The 17,799-nt window shown below is 41.0% G+C and overlaps 1 protein-coding gene across 3 annotated transcripts; it reads left to right on the plus strand.

Moving 5' to 3' along the window:
• Positions 1-2,997: 2,997 nt before the first annotated feature.
• Positions 2,998-8,868, plus strand: LOC140222499 (cryptochrome-1). 3 transcript variants are annotated; one of them, XM_072293183.1, is made up of 7 exons: positions 3,002-3,255; positions 3,362-3,890; positions 4,660-4,881; positions 5,181-5,896; positions 6,908-7,382; positions 7,476-7,516; positions 8,640-8,868. In XM_072293183.1, the coding sequence occupies exons 2-7, from the start codon at positions 3,575-3,577 to the stop codon at positions 8,703-8,705; spliced, it is 1,836 nt and encodes a 611-aa protein (XP_072149284.1). In that variant the 5' UTR covers positions 3,002-3,255; positions 3,362-3,574; the 3' UTR covers positions 8,706-8,868. The 3 variants fall into 3 exon arrangements, with proteins under 3 accessions (XP_072149283.1, XP_072149282.1, XP_072149284.1); XM_072293182.1 differs by having other exon boundaries at positions 2,998-3,255; positions 6,914-7,516; XM_072293181.1 differs by having other exon boundaries at positions 3,001-3,255; positions 6,908-7,516.
• Positions 8,869-17,799: the final 8,931 nt, after the last annotated feature.

Genomic DNA, 17,799 nt, shown 5'->3' on the forward strand with positions numbered 1-17,799 from the left:
CCAATATAGGTTATGTCTTGCATGTAGCTTGGGAAACAACAAAAGATGAAACAATGCATTGTGAGCTACTTCATCCATGAACTAAATGCACTATTGCTTATGTGATATTCTTGGAAACATAAATATAAAATTTTGCATTGAGAATGGTCTTATATATCAAGTGGCAGCCCGGATTTGAAAGTTAGGTATTCCCATCTAACAAAAAAAAGTTAACAGTAAAAAAAGTCCATAATTCACGGTGTGTCAATACTGATAATCAAAGAAATAAAGGTACAAATTATTCAACTCTAAGATAATCATGAAACAAAGCAAAGTTACAAAATACATAAAGGAAATTACATAATAGCTCTAACTTTCTATTTCGGTTCCTTCATGGAAGAGTAGCTTTAACTCTACGTTCCTTCATGTCTTGGAAGCAGTTTATAATATCACATTTTTTGACTTTCAAAAGAATTCACGCTCAATAAATATGACCAAACAATCATTTACGTATTAATCCCCTATCTTATTTCTCAATTTATTATTCACATAATTCATGGCGGAATAGATTCTTTCAACACTAGCCATTGCTACACTGGAAGTACTAGCACCAATTTGAGATGCTTGTAAACAACACTATGAGATTCTTTCAACACTAGCCATTACTATACTGGAAGTACTAGCACCAATTTGAGATGCTTGTAAACAACATCATGTCAGTTAAGCAACCTTGTTTTAACAAGCATAATGGAAAATTCAGCAAGACTTTTCACTTTTTTGAACCTTTCATCTCTACGCATCTCAGTGAGGAAGAGTTTAAGTGCTTGTGGAAGATGGTTTATCTTTGAGCTTGAGAAATCTTTAGGATAAAACTATGCAAGCTGTCACATCTGATCTTAAAACAAAACCGAATGCTACCTATATGTACGTCAGGACCTAGTTTCACTAGTTTCATATATATGTATATATATATATATATATAGTGATATCATTAGTGAACACTAGTAATAATATCATGAAAAGAAAAAGAGTCATCAGAGATATACGCTTAATCCTCGAAATGGAGGCTCCAAACTTCACAGGCAATCAACTATGGTCGCGTACGCGTAGCAGCATCTTCAGTAACTTCACACACCTTCTTCTTATGAGCAACATTGATTATAGCAAGTGTGAGCACATGTCGTACTCAGAAAGTCTGAGGAATATGAATGCCAGGCTTAAACAAGGAAAGAATGACTGGTTGCCTGCATTAATCACTTTTAGTTGGTTAAATTTTATTAGCACCTAAATACTACTCCCTTCGTTCCTATTTATAAGGCGTGCACGTGTATCAAAATTTAAACTTTACAATCTTTTGACCAATAATTTACCCAATATTTTTTTATTTTTGTAATGTAATTGGATTGATAATCAAATGTACTATCCGATGATTATAAGTTTATAATCATAAACAATATAATCTAAATAAATAAATAGTCAAAATCTAATTTAGGAGACCGTGTCATGTCATATCACGCCTTATAAATAGGAACGGAGGGAGTAAGGTATAAGTATATACCAACCCATAATTAACATCAATAAAGGCCATAAGCATATGGCATAATCACATAACTATAACCACAATTTAAGTCCATCCTCAAGTATATTAATCATGTGAGGGTACATGCCTCTCTTAACTATGATCATGGCTGATATATTAGTTTTAAACACTCTGCAGAGGTTGCACACTTTACCCACAAGTTGTGTCTCCCATGTCGCGCAGGTTTGCAAGCCCTTAAACACTGCCAAGGTGAGTGGTTAGGAATTCACTATGATGCCTTCACAAAGTTTACTTAACACCAAAATAATCCGCTAAGGTTTCGAGTCAAAGCAGAGCATAACCCTCCCTAGTGAGTGTAGTATCTTAGCCAAACATACCACTCAAGAGGACTGGGTTATACCTCAATGATGCAACCCCTCTTGCCCTTTTCAAGTAAGATTATAAAGCACTAAGTTCACTAGTTAATATCCAAAATCAAAGTTATATGATAGTTGTGGTTGCACTGTTTTTCTAGGTGGTTTTTCATGTTCCAATTAATACATGGTATTCTTATAATTAACCAGAGGTGTATAGCATAAATAAAACAGATTCATCATCATGTTCATTGAACCACCAAACCAAGGTATTGCAGGTAAACTCAGGTTAACAAGGAATATCATACATACTATTAATATGACCCATCAAATTAAATGCAAGTATATGCAATAGTGATTAAATAAGGTTATTATGACAAAAGCATAAGGATACACTTGCCTTTCTCGAAAGCATATTTGCTCTTATTGTCATCAGCTTTTACTCTCTTGGAACTCTTAATCTTAAAAGCAATCGAACAACAATCTTTCTACTCGAAACAATCATCGGGCACAAGCATACAAGTAAACAAATAAGAACAACTAAGAGCAATACACCAATCAAAAGAAAAAGTTTGGAAACAACGTACTAGGGCTCACGTGAATGCAAGAAACGTTTAAAATAGAACTAAGGTTGAAAAGACAAAAGTTATCGAGAGATTTGGATTATAGAAGAAAGAAAAAGCCTTTATATTTTAATAAAGAAAATAATGTAAAGATATTTTGGAAAAATATTCTTAATTGGAATTAAGCAAGTTGTATTATAGATGAAAAGATGATGTAGAGCTTAATCAAATTTTATTTATAAATTTTTATTATAAGTCATCTGAAAAAGCAAGTTTGCCACGGTCGGAAAGGAATACAGAGACCTTTGCCTGTCTGAAAGCACCGGCAATGGAAAAGAATTAAGCGAATACGAATATTGCTTGGTATCGGTTGCCTCCGTAATCAGATTACGGCCGAAAAAACACGAACCGAAGGGCACCTTAGATTTCAAACGAGCCTACCAAGTGAATTAAAAAATTGAGAGGAAGTAGCAGCTGGGCAGTAGCTAACGCGAAGTTCAGCGTATCTGGCGCGGTGGCGCCGACTCGAGCAACCATGGTTAATTTATTAGACCGTTGGTCCCCAGAAATAGCAAAATCAAGATGGGTAACCGATGCAAGCTTACTCAATTGGGGGTGGGCTATCAGCTGTCTTTCCCAATTGGTCCCCGCGTGATTTGCCTCTCGGCCATGGGAGGTTAGCTCGGAGCTGACAAATAGCCCGCCACTCTCCATCACTAGACCGACCCCCACCCGCACCCCGACCTCCATGCCCGGTCGCCCACGCTGGACTGCTCGCCGAGCTCGTGATCCTGCTCTCGTCGCCACAAGTTGCGATTCGGTTGGTGCCCCCCAAATCTTGGATTCTTCCGCTTCGCCACCGTCCTGATCCGCAAATCTTGTCGCCTACCGGCGTCATGACGGCTTTCCTTCCCATCTTCTTGCAGGGTCTCTGGTCCGTCTGGAGCAGCCATCGGGATCCATCCTTCGTCCTTGATTCATACTTGCTGTTGGGACTTGTGTGCCGATTTCTCGGGCGGTTCCATGAGATGCGCACGGGCTGTGTTCGACGAAATGGGCGTTAGAAGTTCTGGGGCATGGTAGTGGCCGTCCTTGGGCTGGTCATGGGGGATTGAGAAAGCCGGTATTGGATCTTGAGCATGTCCAGGTCAGAGAAGACCGTTGTTTGGTTCAGGAGAGACCTCAGAATTGACGACAACCCGGCTTTGGCCACCGCGGCGAAGGAGGGCTCTGTCCTCCCTCTCTTTATATGGTGCCCGGCTGACTACAAGCAGTATTACCCGGGAAGGTGCTCTAGGTGGTGGCTCAAGCAGTCACTTGGCCACCTCCGGAAGTCGCTGGAGTCACTTGGGTGCCCGCTCATCCTGATCCATGCTGAGGATAGCACTCTTGCAGCTCTTTTGGAGAGCGTTCATTCCACCGGTGCCACTAGAGTGGTTTATAATCGTCTTTATGGTAATGTTACTAACCTCTTATATGATTTTTCGTAAGAATTACTTCTTTATTAGTGTTGCTCTTTGAAACATTTCACTTTCAGTGTTTCTATGTTGAAGCTTGATTCACATTGTCCTTTGATTACATATTCAAAGCTTTCAGCCTGTTACACTGTGTAGCTTTAAGTCAATTATGTACATTGCACTGTGTTCATCTGGAGATGATACAAGTGGAATAGTTGGCGAGTTGTAGCTCCAAAGCTTTGGAATTAAAACTTGTGCTCATGTCAGTTGTGGACTTGTGGTTTACCGTCTTCCGCTAACAATGATATTGCTAATGAAATTTACTAATGCTAAATATGTTAGTGCAGTAAAAATTCTCTATTTAATCACTTTAATAATTCTTATCATAGACTTTAGCTGAAAGACATTAGTTAGTGTTACCAATTTCGCTTATATTTGGAGACTATGTAAAAGATCCAAATTCTTAGATTAAGCAAGCAAGTGTTATAGAGAAAAAAAATGCAAACAGTAATGTGCCATAAGTCTTTCCTGAAATTGCAAACAGTAATGTGCCATTTACAAAAAAAATGCAAACAGTAATGTGCCATAACAGTAATGAAAAAACTCTGCTTACTGAACTTTACAAAATTGAGAAACAAGTTAAACATCTTCGCCAAGCATACGTCTGCAAAGTTGGCATGGAGTTTCAGTGTTGAAGTTATCCATTGCTCTACTCAATCACCACTTACAGTTTCTGATCCTATTTATTATCACTTCGAGAACTGTAGACCCTATTTCACTTGTGCATGATGACAAAATCAAGAATGAGCTTTCAGCCCTTGGAATTTCTGTCCAAAGTTTCAATGGTGATCTACTTTATGAGCCATGGGAAGTTTATGATGAGAATGGGCAGGCATTCACAACCTTTAACATGTACTGGGAGAAATGCATGAACCTGCCACTTGACATATCGCAACCTCTTGCACCTGTGAGGCTGGTCCCGGTGCCAGGTAACTTTTGGCCATAGCATCATCTTTTCATTTGTTGAACATTATGCAATTTCTTATTTCTCTGTACTACATAGAAAGTTTCCTCTTAGTTTTTGTTCTTCTATATATGCAACTCGTTATTAATGTTAAGGAAGCAGCTTGATAATGTCGAAGACAGCTTGAGGTAGTTTTTGAAGTGTTACTCGTTTCACATATGCAAATTAAGTTATTTCTTCTCCAACTATTTAGATTCAGTGCCTCTCCAGTCAACAAATGACCATACTTCTGCTTTACTTTTTAATATTTATTTTAAAATTCAGGTATAGACAATGTTCGTGGTTGTTCCATTGATGATCTAGGTCTTGAATCTAGTAAGGATGAGGAATCAAGCAATGCTTTGCTAAGCAGGGCATGGTCTCCTGGCTGGTGCAATGCAGAGAATACGCTTCAGGAATTTGTGTCTTACGGTCTCCTGGAATATTCAAAACATGGTATGAAGGTTGGGGGAACTACAACATCATTGTTGTCACCATATCTCCATTTCGGTGAGTTGAGTGTAAGGAAGGTTTATCAACTCGTTAAAATGCATCAAGTCAAGTGCGAAAATGAAGGAAAATCTGAAGCTGAGGAGAGTGTTCAATTGTTCTTACGATCAATTGGTTTTCGGGAATATTCACGTTACTTGTGTTTTAACTTCCCTTTCACACACGAAAGATCATTGCTGGGTAACTTGAAGCATTATCCCTGGAGATCGGATGAGGACCGCTTCAAATCTTGGAGACAGGGAATGACCGGATACCCCTTAGTAGATGCTGGCATGAGGGAACTCTGGGCTACTGGTTGGACACATAATAGGATAAGAGTGATAGTCTCAAGTTTTGCTGTAAAATTTCTACAAATACCATGGATTTGGGGGATGAAGTACTTTTGGGACGTGCTTTTGGATGCGGACCTAGAAAGTGATATTCTTGGTTGGCAGTACATATCTGGGAGTTTGCCTGATGGCCATGAGCTCAGCCGTCTTGATAATCCAGAGGTATGGAGTTACAAGAACAATGCACTTTAGCACCAAATCTTATTTGATATGAAAGCAATATGGCTCGGGATAATAGATTGATTAGGGTGCAAAGCACCGGGGTTACATATATAGGCTAGGTTCTCCAGGGTTTATAGAAATATCACCAATCAGGACATCCTAGCCTAATAGGATAACACCCAAGGCCCATAGGGCCTGCCAAGCTAATCTGTCTAACATGATACATAAAGTTGCTTGTAGACATGTTTATATGGAATCCGGGACGTTGAGTTCATGACATAATTCATAGATTTGCCTTTTGTGGTGATTACTGAAACTATTCTTTTCTGAAAAAGGATTTGCAGACACTATAAATTTTTATTTAACGCTGTTCATTTTTCAACTAAAGGATGCTCAATAAAAATGGCACAACTATTTTTTCAGAGCTTGAAGAGTTCTGAAAGAAGTGTAGTTGGTAGTGAATGCTAAATTGAGGCAATTGCAGCTTAGCATGGTTGGGTTGGGTTTATTAGTGTGTGGGGTTTTCATCCTACCCGCCTAGGCCTGAAAAGTATTTTTAGGGGTGCAGACCAGTTTGTTTTTAATTTTTCAGTGAAAACACAAAATTTTCCTTAGGCTTAAATATTTTGCTTCTTGTAGGCTATTAAACACGCACAAGATGCGTTGTCCCTTGGGTGTGTATGGGATTAATGGCTGTGTTTTTTTGGTAGTTTCTTTTTGTCTGCCACAGATAATTTTGTCTCATTAATTTCTGATCTGTAAACTTTTCATAATTCACTATCGGTTTATGATGGATCTATTCATAAAAGTTTATGGCCTTGTTGCAAATTTTGTTAATTTGCAATCCGCTTTTGTCTTGCTGATGTCTACCTGTGTTGAGATGAGTCATAATTACGTACCAGTTCTCTTTTTTATGTTTTTGTGTAATTTTGACAGAAGTCTATCTATACCGAGGACTAACTATTTTATCAAAAGAGATGTTCACTGGCCTTTTGTTGTACGCAAAACTAGGTTCAGGGTCAAAAGTACGATCCAGATGGTGAATATATAAGAACTTGGATTCCTGAACTTGCTAGAATGCCAACAGAATGGATCCATTGCCCATGGGATGCACCTAGCTCTATACTAGAAGTTGCTGGAGTTGAGTTGAGCTTTAACTACCCGAAGCCCATAGTAGAACTTCATATGGCGCGGGAGTGCTTAGATGATGCCATCTCCACAATGTGGCAATTGGACACAGCTGCAAAACTTGCTGAACTAGATGGCGAGGTTGTGGAAGACAATATGAATAATATCAGGAGTTTTGACATCCCAAAGGTTGTATTGAAAAAGGAACTATCTCCAAGCACTTCGTCCATCTATCAAAGGATGCCATCTAGTAGTGGCCAGAAGAAAAAGTTACAACCTATGGAAGTGACGAATGCCTCAAACATGGAAGACACAGGCTCTACAGCTAAATCACAAGTGTCAAGGAAAAGATCTAGCGGTGATAGTGCATTCAATGTTCCCTCGTGTTCATCTTCATTAATCATGCATTCACGGATTCCTGATCCTGACAGTTGTTTTGTTTTGTATTCAGACTACCTCCAGCAAAAAGCAGAAAGAAATGGAGCTGGTAAGGTAAGTTTGATTATCTTTACTTGTAAACAACAATTTCACATGAAAATTCATGTGAATTGTGCCATATTATCCAGCTTTCCATCATGTAAGCAAGCATAATGATCTGGTCTTAATAACTTAAAGAGCAAACATCCCGTAATGTTAGCACAAATCAGTATGAAAGCCATCCTCTGCCACACTTCTCTCCTTCGTGAAGTTGAGGTACAGTACACTGCATGGAGAACTAAAATAGCTAATTGAACTTGAGGCCAAAGAACGCAATCAAGTAATTGGTTATTCTTTAAAGGTAGACAATAGGTTTTGCTCCTAGTTGACAACTTCTCTACAAATAAATAGCTTACGGAAAATCATCTAGGCGCCACTGCTAGGCATGTGTAGTTAAAGTAATGCATATCACTATTTCACTGCTTCTATAGTTTTATATCTTCAGATCTTAATTAGATGCCAAATCCACACGGGGTTCAATGATTTGTGATAGTTAGCCATCTCTTCAAAATAGCTATGCACCTGTACCACCTTCAAAAAGCATCAAAATTAAATAGCATTTGGTGAAGGAAAAGCCTTGACAGATGAAGAGAATTCCTTACCCTTCTTAAATTTAGATTAAATTTCACAAAACTACAACTATTTGCATCCAACTAAGAAAACGTACATCTCTTGTGACAAGTTGTAATTTTTTGTTACTAGGGCACAGTTTCAGTTTTGGTTAGATGGTGCAAATAGTTTGTGTTTCGAAATTTACTTGTAAATTTAATTAACCACTAGAGCACACAATGTGAGTCTCTGATTTAAACATTATAGCATTTGCAAAATGCATGTGGTATGTTTATGTATGGATGATCCCATCCTCCTATCCTGATTATATGCATGTCCGTTTCAAATTGATACATGGTTTTTTCTATGCACTTAGATATATATTCTGTCTAGATGTATAGCATAATCTATGTATCTAGAAAAGTCAGAACGACTTACAATTTAATATATATTCTGTCTAGATGTATAGCATAATCTATGTATCTAGAAAAGCCAGAACGACTTACAATTTAAAACGGAGGGGAGGGAGTACTTTATAGGAGAATGGTATCGCGTTCTTATAGACATCCAACTTATTTACTCTTTGCAGGTTGAAGATAATGACAGTGAAGATAGTGGTACGAGTATCTCTAGGCCATCCAAAAGAGCTGCTTAGCCGTACCTCATGGCAACGGATATTGTAAATCTGTAATAAGAAATCTTTGCCGTCACAAGTTTTTTCCCCCATTTTGCTCCGTTTTGTAAAAGCTAATCTGTAATTTACAATTAGTTTGACGCTTGCTACCTTTATATAGCTATAGGAGGCAACTTTGTCGTTCCGTGATGTATGTATCAGCTGGCGGACATAGCATAGTTCGGGCCACTCGTGGGGCAGTGTCTGAGTTTTGGGGTTGTGATGAATGTCTCTTGTGATGTTGTCGGTAGTGTGGGCCTGTGGGGATGGGTTGTGATCAAAGGCTCTGCCTCAAAAGGCATCAAAAGGCAGTAGAAGGGGCTTCCTAAAGCGGTCTAATTGCCTATTTCTTGAGGTTCTAGGTGATTTTGAACCTTTGACTTTTGGGAAGTCGAAGCCCGAGCTTTTGGCTTTTGGGGCTATTTGGTTTTTGACATCCAAAAGCTAGCGTTCTAAAAGCTCAAACAAGCATGGCTTAAATACTCTAGAGATGACTTTTTTTTTGGACGGAGGTAAAAAGAGTTTAATGTTAAATTTCTTTTATTTATTTATCGAGGCCTTACAGGTAGGCGCACCTAGCTACATTTAGACGTCATATATTTATGGACTCTGAAGGCCACTCTCTGAGCCCGTCACGTTCTTCATTGACGTAACCACAGGGTACGGTAAAACTAAGGAGAAAATGGAGTAGAATTTACTAGTTGATTCCTAAGCACGACCGACAGGCTGACCCGTCACGTTCTTCATTGACGTAGCCACAGGGTACGGAGAAAATGGAGTAGAATTATAGTTGATTCCTAAGCACGACCGACAGGCTGATTATTGCCTCCAGTAGAAGCGCGCAATTCGTCACCCCCTCAGATCAGCTGGCAGTGAAACTTATTTTTCATTAACGATACCCACAATATGCAAAATTTGATGAACCACGGACTAAGGACAACGATTATTTTTCCCATCTTATTGTATATCGCACAGAATGGGATCTTAAACGACGCATCGTCCATCGGACCCATACAGACCACTTTCCTTCTCGCTCGCAAGCTCTTTCTCCACAGAGCGGCCACGGCCGCACGTTCCTTCTTCATAGCCGGGCACAAACAGCCCCCCCCCCCCCCCCCCCCCCCCCTCGGCTTAGGTGTGGAATGCTTGCTTAACTTCTATATTTATCTTGTTTCTTATATAAGAAATCTTTTGGTCTAAAAAGATACCAAAAGTGTCATAAACACATTTTTCCATTATAAACTGGGATTTAGGATGCTCAAGTGACGAAAAACCTTAGTCATTAATCGAGCGTCATAAACCGTGACTACTGACGTTACGTCGTTATATCTATGACACCTATGAAATGTCAACAGAAACGTCATAAATTTGGCTCTTACTGTTTTGCCACGATGGACACAATGTAATGTGGCATCCGATGTGGCATGACAATTGTGACAAATTGTTTCGTCATAAAATGAATTTGGCCCAGTTGTTGTTGGATCGAGCCCAAATTTGTTCCCACGAGCCAATGTTGTTCCGATAGTCCAAAATTGATTCTGGTAGGCCCATTTATTATTGGGTCGAGTCCAAAAGTTGTTCATATTATTTTTGACCCTTTTAATTCCGATTTATGAATGAAATGCACTTTGGCCCTATTATATGTGGGCTATGTACACTTAAGGCAGACATAAATTTAAGTAACTGGGCCTGATAAATAGTTGATTTCAATTCAATTCCAATCCGGTTGGCAAATAGTAAACACAACACACATATTTATGTATACAAGAAAAAAAATTATTGTTCCCCATCAAGATAACCACTACTATATTGTTCATCACAGATCACAAACTATTACAAGATAACTGTCTCACAAAGAACAGAGATTAACAAAGCTGCATCTAGGTCATAAGCTCGAGAGACAAAGTAGAGCATTGATCTTAACCTCTTGCAGAGGTTAGCAGTTGACGAAGGAGTGCTTTAGTATTTTGTGCTACCTTCTTCAAATTCTCAATCTCAGCTGACTGCAATTTGAGAGTTGATTCTGAATCTCCTATTTTCTTCTTCAAGGTAGCTAACTCTTGCTGGTGAGCAAGAAGCCATTGTCGAAGTTGTATCCCATCTTGTTTGTTGGTGTCAACTTGCTCCTCATCAACACTGCCGCATGAGGATTTGATAGAGCTTCTTGAGTACTTTGATGCCTCATCAGGTTCTTGTTTTGCAAGAAGTAGCATTGATTTGAGAATTTCCATCTAGCAACAGTGGATCCGAAGTCAGATTGTGATCTTGTAATTAATGTAATCCTACTAGTACTCATACCATGTAATCCTACTAGGACTTTTACCTTGTAACCGACTAGTAATCCCACTCCTACCTTGTAACTGACTAGTAATCCCGCCCCCTAGAGTATATAAAGAGGGTAGGGATCCCTAGATCGGTAAGCCAAGATGTCATAGAACTACAACAGAGGACCAAATCCTCAACACCAAACAACACCCAAGCGCAGGGCGCAATATACAACACCCCAAACAGGACATAGGGTATTACGCTACTCTGACGGCCCGAACTTGTATAAATTCGTGTCTTGTGTCATCACTTTTGCTTTTGAGTTCTAGGTCTGACGATTCCCCACCAACCAATCTACTACCTCGGGATACCCCTCGATATATTGCCGGGTAAAAAACACCGACATCTAGTGCACCAAGCAAGGGTGATCATCGAGATCATCAAGCAAGCTTGAAGGACCTGACCATCAAAATCAATCTACTGTTGCGTCTTTTGAAGTTCTACATCAACCAATCAGTAGCTGCAATCTACACGCAACAAATCCAATTGATGGAGTTAACAACCATATTGGAGTTGCCGAATCGTGACTGGCTTCTGCCCCATCCTACAGTATGTTTCCAAGTTGACCCGATCAATTGGATTCTGAATCAAAGTCAATCGCAGAGCAAGCGAGAACCACTCCGCAACAAATCCATCTCCAAAAGCTTCTACAATGCGGAACGGCGGAAGCGTAATCGAGATGGAGTACAACATCGAGCCAGAGTCCTACCGGGAATCAGTTTTGGTACTCAAGTCCGAAGCTAGCGTAAGCAGTCAAGCACCCATCTCGTCGAGTTTTCCACCTTCAAAGCTGAACTGATGCACCATGAAAGACCACAATCATTATATTATTATGTTGTTTGGTGTCCCTGGTAATCAAGGGGAAAAGAAAAGCAATTTTGAGGGATTTGTACTATGTACACAAAAAAAGCCACCACGAAAGTAACAGATTGATGCTATGTGCACATCAAAGAAGTTACCAGAAACTTGCACTGTGACAAATCGGCTGCATCGACTCGCCAATGACTACTCGTCTCGACTAAAAAACTAGTCGGGGTAGACTTCACACCATTGACAACTAGTTGAATCAACTCCGACCAGTCGGCTTCATCGAACAAACGTCATGGCTTCATCAACGACCACCACGTCTTCGTCGACAATCGTCCATGAATCAAGTTAAGTCACTTTTTTAATAATTATTTTTTCTCTAGCTTGTTTTCAGCATGTACCTATCTGTGTACGTCTCTTGACAGGAATTACCCTTCAGAGCTACACTTCGCCAACTACTCTTGGGGCATGTGAACCAACAGACATGGGCTTAGTACACCAAATTATAGAGACTATAGCCACGGGTTTTGTGCATTGAGTTTTGGAAACTCCGCCAATAGGCTTGGTATTCGAATTTCGGAGGCTACAGTCACAGGTTTGGTGCACTGAGTGCTGGAGGCTCGTAGCGGCTACACCCTAAGGAGGCACAAATCCTATGCGCAGTAACACACGCTCTCCTCGCCAAAAGGAAGAAAAGTCTCAACGACTACTTTACATGTAATCGTGTAGTTTTTTTTGTCGCAATGATGACTACTTATTTTAAATGTCTTCTCTTAGCGGTTGTTAATCTACTCGAGAAGAACACGCCTCAATTCGTGAAAGCCTTGGATCTTCTATCATGCCCAAACGCTAGGACGCGAGACAAATATCTCCGTAGCAGCAGTGCCAGTACGCGTACACGAGACAAAGATCTCAGACATAGTGGCAATGTCTAAATAGGGACTGGGAGCCTAAACGTTATAGGCTAACTACTCAGGAAAAATGTGACCGAAACAATAGCATGACACACAACATTTACATTACATTCATCGCTGAATAAATTTCATTAGTTTCAATATTACACAATATGCTACATAATGTATGCGTCTTTTTTTTCAGGTCAAGCTTCGGCGATGACTCTCTAGGACGCTTAGCGTACCTTCAATGGTTTCGCTAGCTCCCAAGCTCAGGGGCTAGGCGCCAATTACTACTTGAAATATTTCCATGGCTCAGCTAGCTTCCAAGCTCGGGGGCTAAGCGCCAAATAACTACTCAATGTGGCTTCTACGGCTCACCTGGCGCATAAGGTGCATAAGGTCAGGGGCTGGACGTCGCAATACAACTCGGATGATGACTTGCGTGAAGACTAAAGACCCTTGGATTGATTATTTAATCATTCCAAGGCTCAGGGGCAGATAAGCTACACCCAATAGTTGATTTTTTTTAGGATAAAGAAGAAGATTCAAGATTTTATTGACCCTCAGCATGATTCTTCGATTCAACCTAAGGCTCAGGGGCTACTCCATATGGAGTGCAACTTCTGCCGCCCTCCATATCACATTCCAAAGATGAAGATTAAAAAATCAAGATGATTAAGGGCTTGAGCACACCATAGCCTCATGGCAGCTTTGAGGACCTTTGAAGATTCAGCTAGACAAAGTACTCAAGGAGCACTATAACTACTCGGCGAGGATCTAAAAAGTACTCGAAGACTGCTACATTCAACTATGAAGCGCTCGGGGGCATGTCGGGGATAGATCCCCAGTACCCGCAAGGAAGGAAGATGGACTCCTACTAGGTTTCCTTTGTAATCCTACTAGTACTCATACCATGTAATCCTACTAGGACTCCTGTCTTGTAACCAACTAGTAATCCCGCCCCCTGGAGTACATAAAGGAGGGCATGGGTCCCTATATTGGTAGGTCAAGACCTCATAGAACTACAACAGAGGACCAAATGCTCAACACCAAACAACACCCAAGCGTTGGACGCAATATACAACACCCCAAACAGGACGTAGGGTATTATGCTACTCTGACGACTTGAACCTGTATAAATCCATGTATTGTGTCCTCACTTTTATATTCGAGTTCCAGGTCCGATGATTTCCCACCAACCAATCTACTACCTCGGGATACCCCTCGGTAAGTTGCCGGGTATAAAACACCAACACATACCTCCCCCACACTTGGAGTTTGTATTGCTGGGCAATACAACTCAAGTGTGTAGTGTTGAAGCTATCCTTCAAAATTGTTCCCTTACCAAAACATACCAAGATGTTATAGTTGATGTAGCTCCCATGTTCTTAGGCATCACATGTCCATCATTCTTTTTAATCTCCACCTAAAATGGTTAGTGATGAAAATACCCAAAGGAGAGTTTATCCTAAAGACATGTTCTTGCTTTTATTCGGAAGGGAAAAATCTATGATAATCCAGGCTATCTCCTGGCAGTGCTTTGTTTATGATACCAAGCTCGACCATGGGAACTTCCTCTTGCAGCTATCATTGGCGATGTCGTTCCCTTCTCACGACCAACTATTGATGTGTCATTGAAGCTTTAGCTGCAAGGTTAGCACCACAGTGCATCCATGAAATTTGCAATGTTTATGATAAACATATGCATCTACAACCAACCTTCTAAACTTTTTGCAAGAGAGGACCTTAAGGTGGTTGTAGCCCTCGTGCGTGCTCGGGCATAAAGCGTGGCTGACTCTGGACAGGCCTTAAATGAGCATGGTCCTTGTGGTAGTTCAAGAATGAAGCTGCCATGCTCATCAATGGAATCCTTTCCTTCACACTCCAGAGTCGGCATCTCACAAAATTCCATGGCCCATGTCTCCATCTCAAGAGATCATTCATCGTGGAAGGTTAATGTTGATTCTCGATCGTGGTAGAAAATAATACAATACGGGCCAGCGGGAGGAGGCTCAAACTTGATCGAGGGTGATGATGATCATTCGTCTTCACAAAGGTGAAGGGTTTCTTTCGAGTCATACTCTTCAGGAGCGGCAGATTTTGCGACCTCAAAGAGAACGGGCTTGGATGATATGAACGGATATACATGCATCATCTTCTCGAGTAGGTTTTGCTTGAGAAAAGGCTTTGCCATTAGATTTTCTAAGCAAGAGGCGGCGGAAGCGGCTTTCCTAAGCTTTTCATATAGGCTCCCTTGAGATGCACCATCCAGGTGGAGTTTTTGTAATGGGTAGCCTATGAGAAGATCAAGATAGAGGATATCAAAGATGTGGAAGTCTAGAATGACCTCGATTTTGTCTATTGTGAGTGGCATGACACTTGTGACCCCCCAACATTCAAGGATGTGTCCAAAGGGACAACTTTTAAGGAGCTTGTCAGATGGTCTTAGCGAAACATTACCCAAAAGAATGTATGCTATGTGCCAGGGCATCATATTTGCCTCCATGATGGGGTTAAGATGGGCTTCCGGCAGTTCCCTTTATAGAACAAGGAATGATCATGGAGGGCAAACTATTCCAAATTGCTTCGGAAAAGTATCTCACTCCATCTGACTATTCCTCCTCCATTGCCTCCTTGAGAAATGCTTTGTTAGGAGGATCGGGAGGAGAAGGAGGTACCGTAAGCCTAAGGGAAGATTCTGTCCAGGGACTTCTAGGTGGAGAGATATGGACAGAAGAAGGTTTCTTCCCTAAATGGGCATCGAAGAAATTCGAGGTGTTTCAATGGTTTCTAGATGGATCACCCTCAAATTGGAAAGGAAACTTTGGAGGTTGAATTTCTTATTCCTCCGATGTTCTTGGTTCGAGCGAGGGTTTTATAGCTGAATCTGAGGATGTGGAAGGTGAAGGATTAGATTCGGCCGCTTGAAGATCCTCATGACTCATCTTATGATCTTCTTGGAGGGGTTTGGGCTCAACTACGAAGGGGGTGTAGATACTATTTAGGATTTTCCTACCTTCAAACAGAGCCTTATGGAGAAATGACCCTCCAGTGATGCCATCGAGATAATAGGCAGAATCCTTATCGAGACCCTTATAAAAGTTGCAAAGCAACAAAGATTCGGGTATTGATAGGACAGGGCAAGATTGCAGTAAATGTGAAAAATCTAAACTAAGCTACGTGATGAAGACATCACCATGATGGATACGCATGAGCTTTGGCCTTCTCCAAGTTACAAGTCATCACCAATTTGGTCTTCGCGTTTGGTTCAGATTCAGCTGACCACCCTGGACGGAAACGGCGATATCTACTTCATACGACAATGAAACAAAGTGTTCTTTGATGCGTTGGCAAGAAGACGACGAAGGCTTTCATTTGGTTCTGGTCCTAGCTCCAGAAATGTCCTGGATTATTCTGTGTGACCAGGATAAGGTGCTACATCACCAATTTTGGGCCACGTTACACCCGGTTTTGAAACAAAACCAAGTGCTACCTATATGTATGTCAGGATCTAGTTTCATACATATAGTGACATCATTAGTGAATAACAACAACAGTATCACGTAAAGGAATATAAATGATGAATTACATGTCTATTAGAGATATACAGCTTAATCTTGGAAACAGAGGCTCCAAACTTCACAGGCAATCGACTGGGGGTTGGGTACGCCTAGCACTTAGCATCATCTTCAAAAAACTTCACACACCTTCCTCTTCTGAGCAACAGTAAGCAAGAGTGAGTATACTTATGGTTGGTAGTCAGCAAGGCCACAAGAAATAACCAGAATAATAATTAAAGTCCATCTTCAAGTTTATTAATCATGTGAGGGTCCAGGCCATTCTTGACCGTGAGCATGGCTGATATATCGGTTTTACACTCTACAGAGGTTGTACACTTTCACCATAAGTCGAGTAAAAGTTCAAGAGAACTTTATACCCAACCATGCTGTGCAAAAGTAGGCACTTATCACACTACCGAGGTGTGACTACATAGGGACGCTATGAGGCCGTTACAAAGATTCTCTAATAAATGATAACATGCTAAGGTTTCCTCATAAGGGGATGAACCCTCCCCCAAGTGGTGCGTACACCCCTTGTTTGGACAAGCCATCGCACAACCTATGAGCCCCTCTTGCCCTTTTGGTAAGACTACCACAAACTAGAGTCTCTAATTAATTAGCTAAGACTAGAGCCCGTTGGTCTTATGGCTGTACTATTTTCCTGGGTGGTCATTCCATGTTCCAATTAACATTATCATGGTATTGTAAATAAGCATATACAAAAGGGTGGTTAGTGTCATACATACATCTATGAGCCCACTAGAAGATTTGGACAGTCTTAGATACAAGGCTGGACACTGAGATGTGTTTGACATGGAGGCTATGGTGCAGGACGGCGTAGTCTACGTGGCAGGATAGGAACTAGTTGAGGATTAGGAAAACTACTCGTAGCAATTAGAGTAGGACTTGCTTAGTCGAATCCAACTAGTTTTCTTGTAAGTAAACCAACCTGTAACCCTGCCCCCAGAAATATAAGGAGAGTTAGGGACCCCCTCCAAAGCAATTCAATCCAACCAACACACAAGACGTAGGGTATTATGCAATCTAGCAGCCCAAACCGATCTGAATCGTGTGTTTGTGTTCACCTTCGAGTTCCTGATCTTGGTGAGCCCCACAAACCAAACACTACATCGGACACCCCCCTCGGTAGGTTGCCAGGTTTAAACACCGACAGCTGGCACGCTAGGTAGAGGTTCTCGCTGAGAATCAGCTGGCGAACTCGATGGACCAAGTCATTATCAAGATAATTGTTGCGTTCGAATTGGGGGTGATGTTCATCTTCAGCTCCTGGGTTTGCATCGCAGACAGCGCTAGAAACTTCCACCGCCACATTGCGCTGGCCCTAGAGAAGAAGTAGCAAGCCATGAAGCTCCAGCGTCGAGCTCTAGAGGATTTCGTCAAAATTTTTTGCAAGTTTTCAATTTCTGACTTAGTCAGAGGCTGGGGGGATGAGTTCGAGTACAACTCAACTTCTCCCGCTAGTCGGAT

The sequence above is a fragment of the Setaria viridis genome, chromosome 4, assembly GCF_005286985.2.
Source record: "Setaria viridis chromosome 4, Setaria_viridis_v4.0, whole genome shotgun sequence".
Classification (NCBI taxonomy): domain Eukaryota; kingdom Viridiplantae; phylum Streptophyta; class Magnoliopsida; order Poales; family Poaceae; genus Setaria; species Setaria viridis.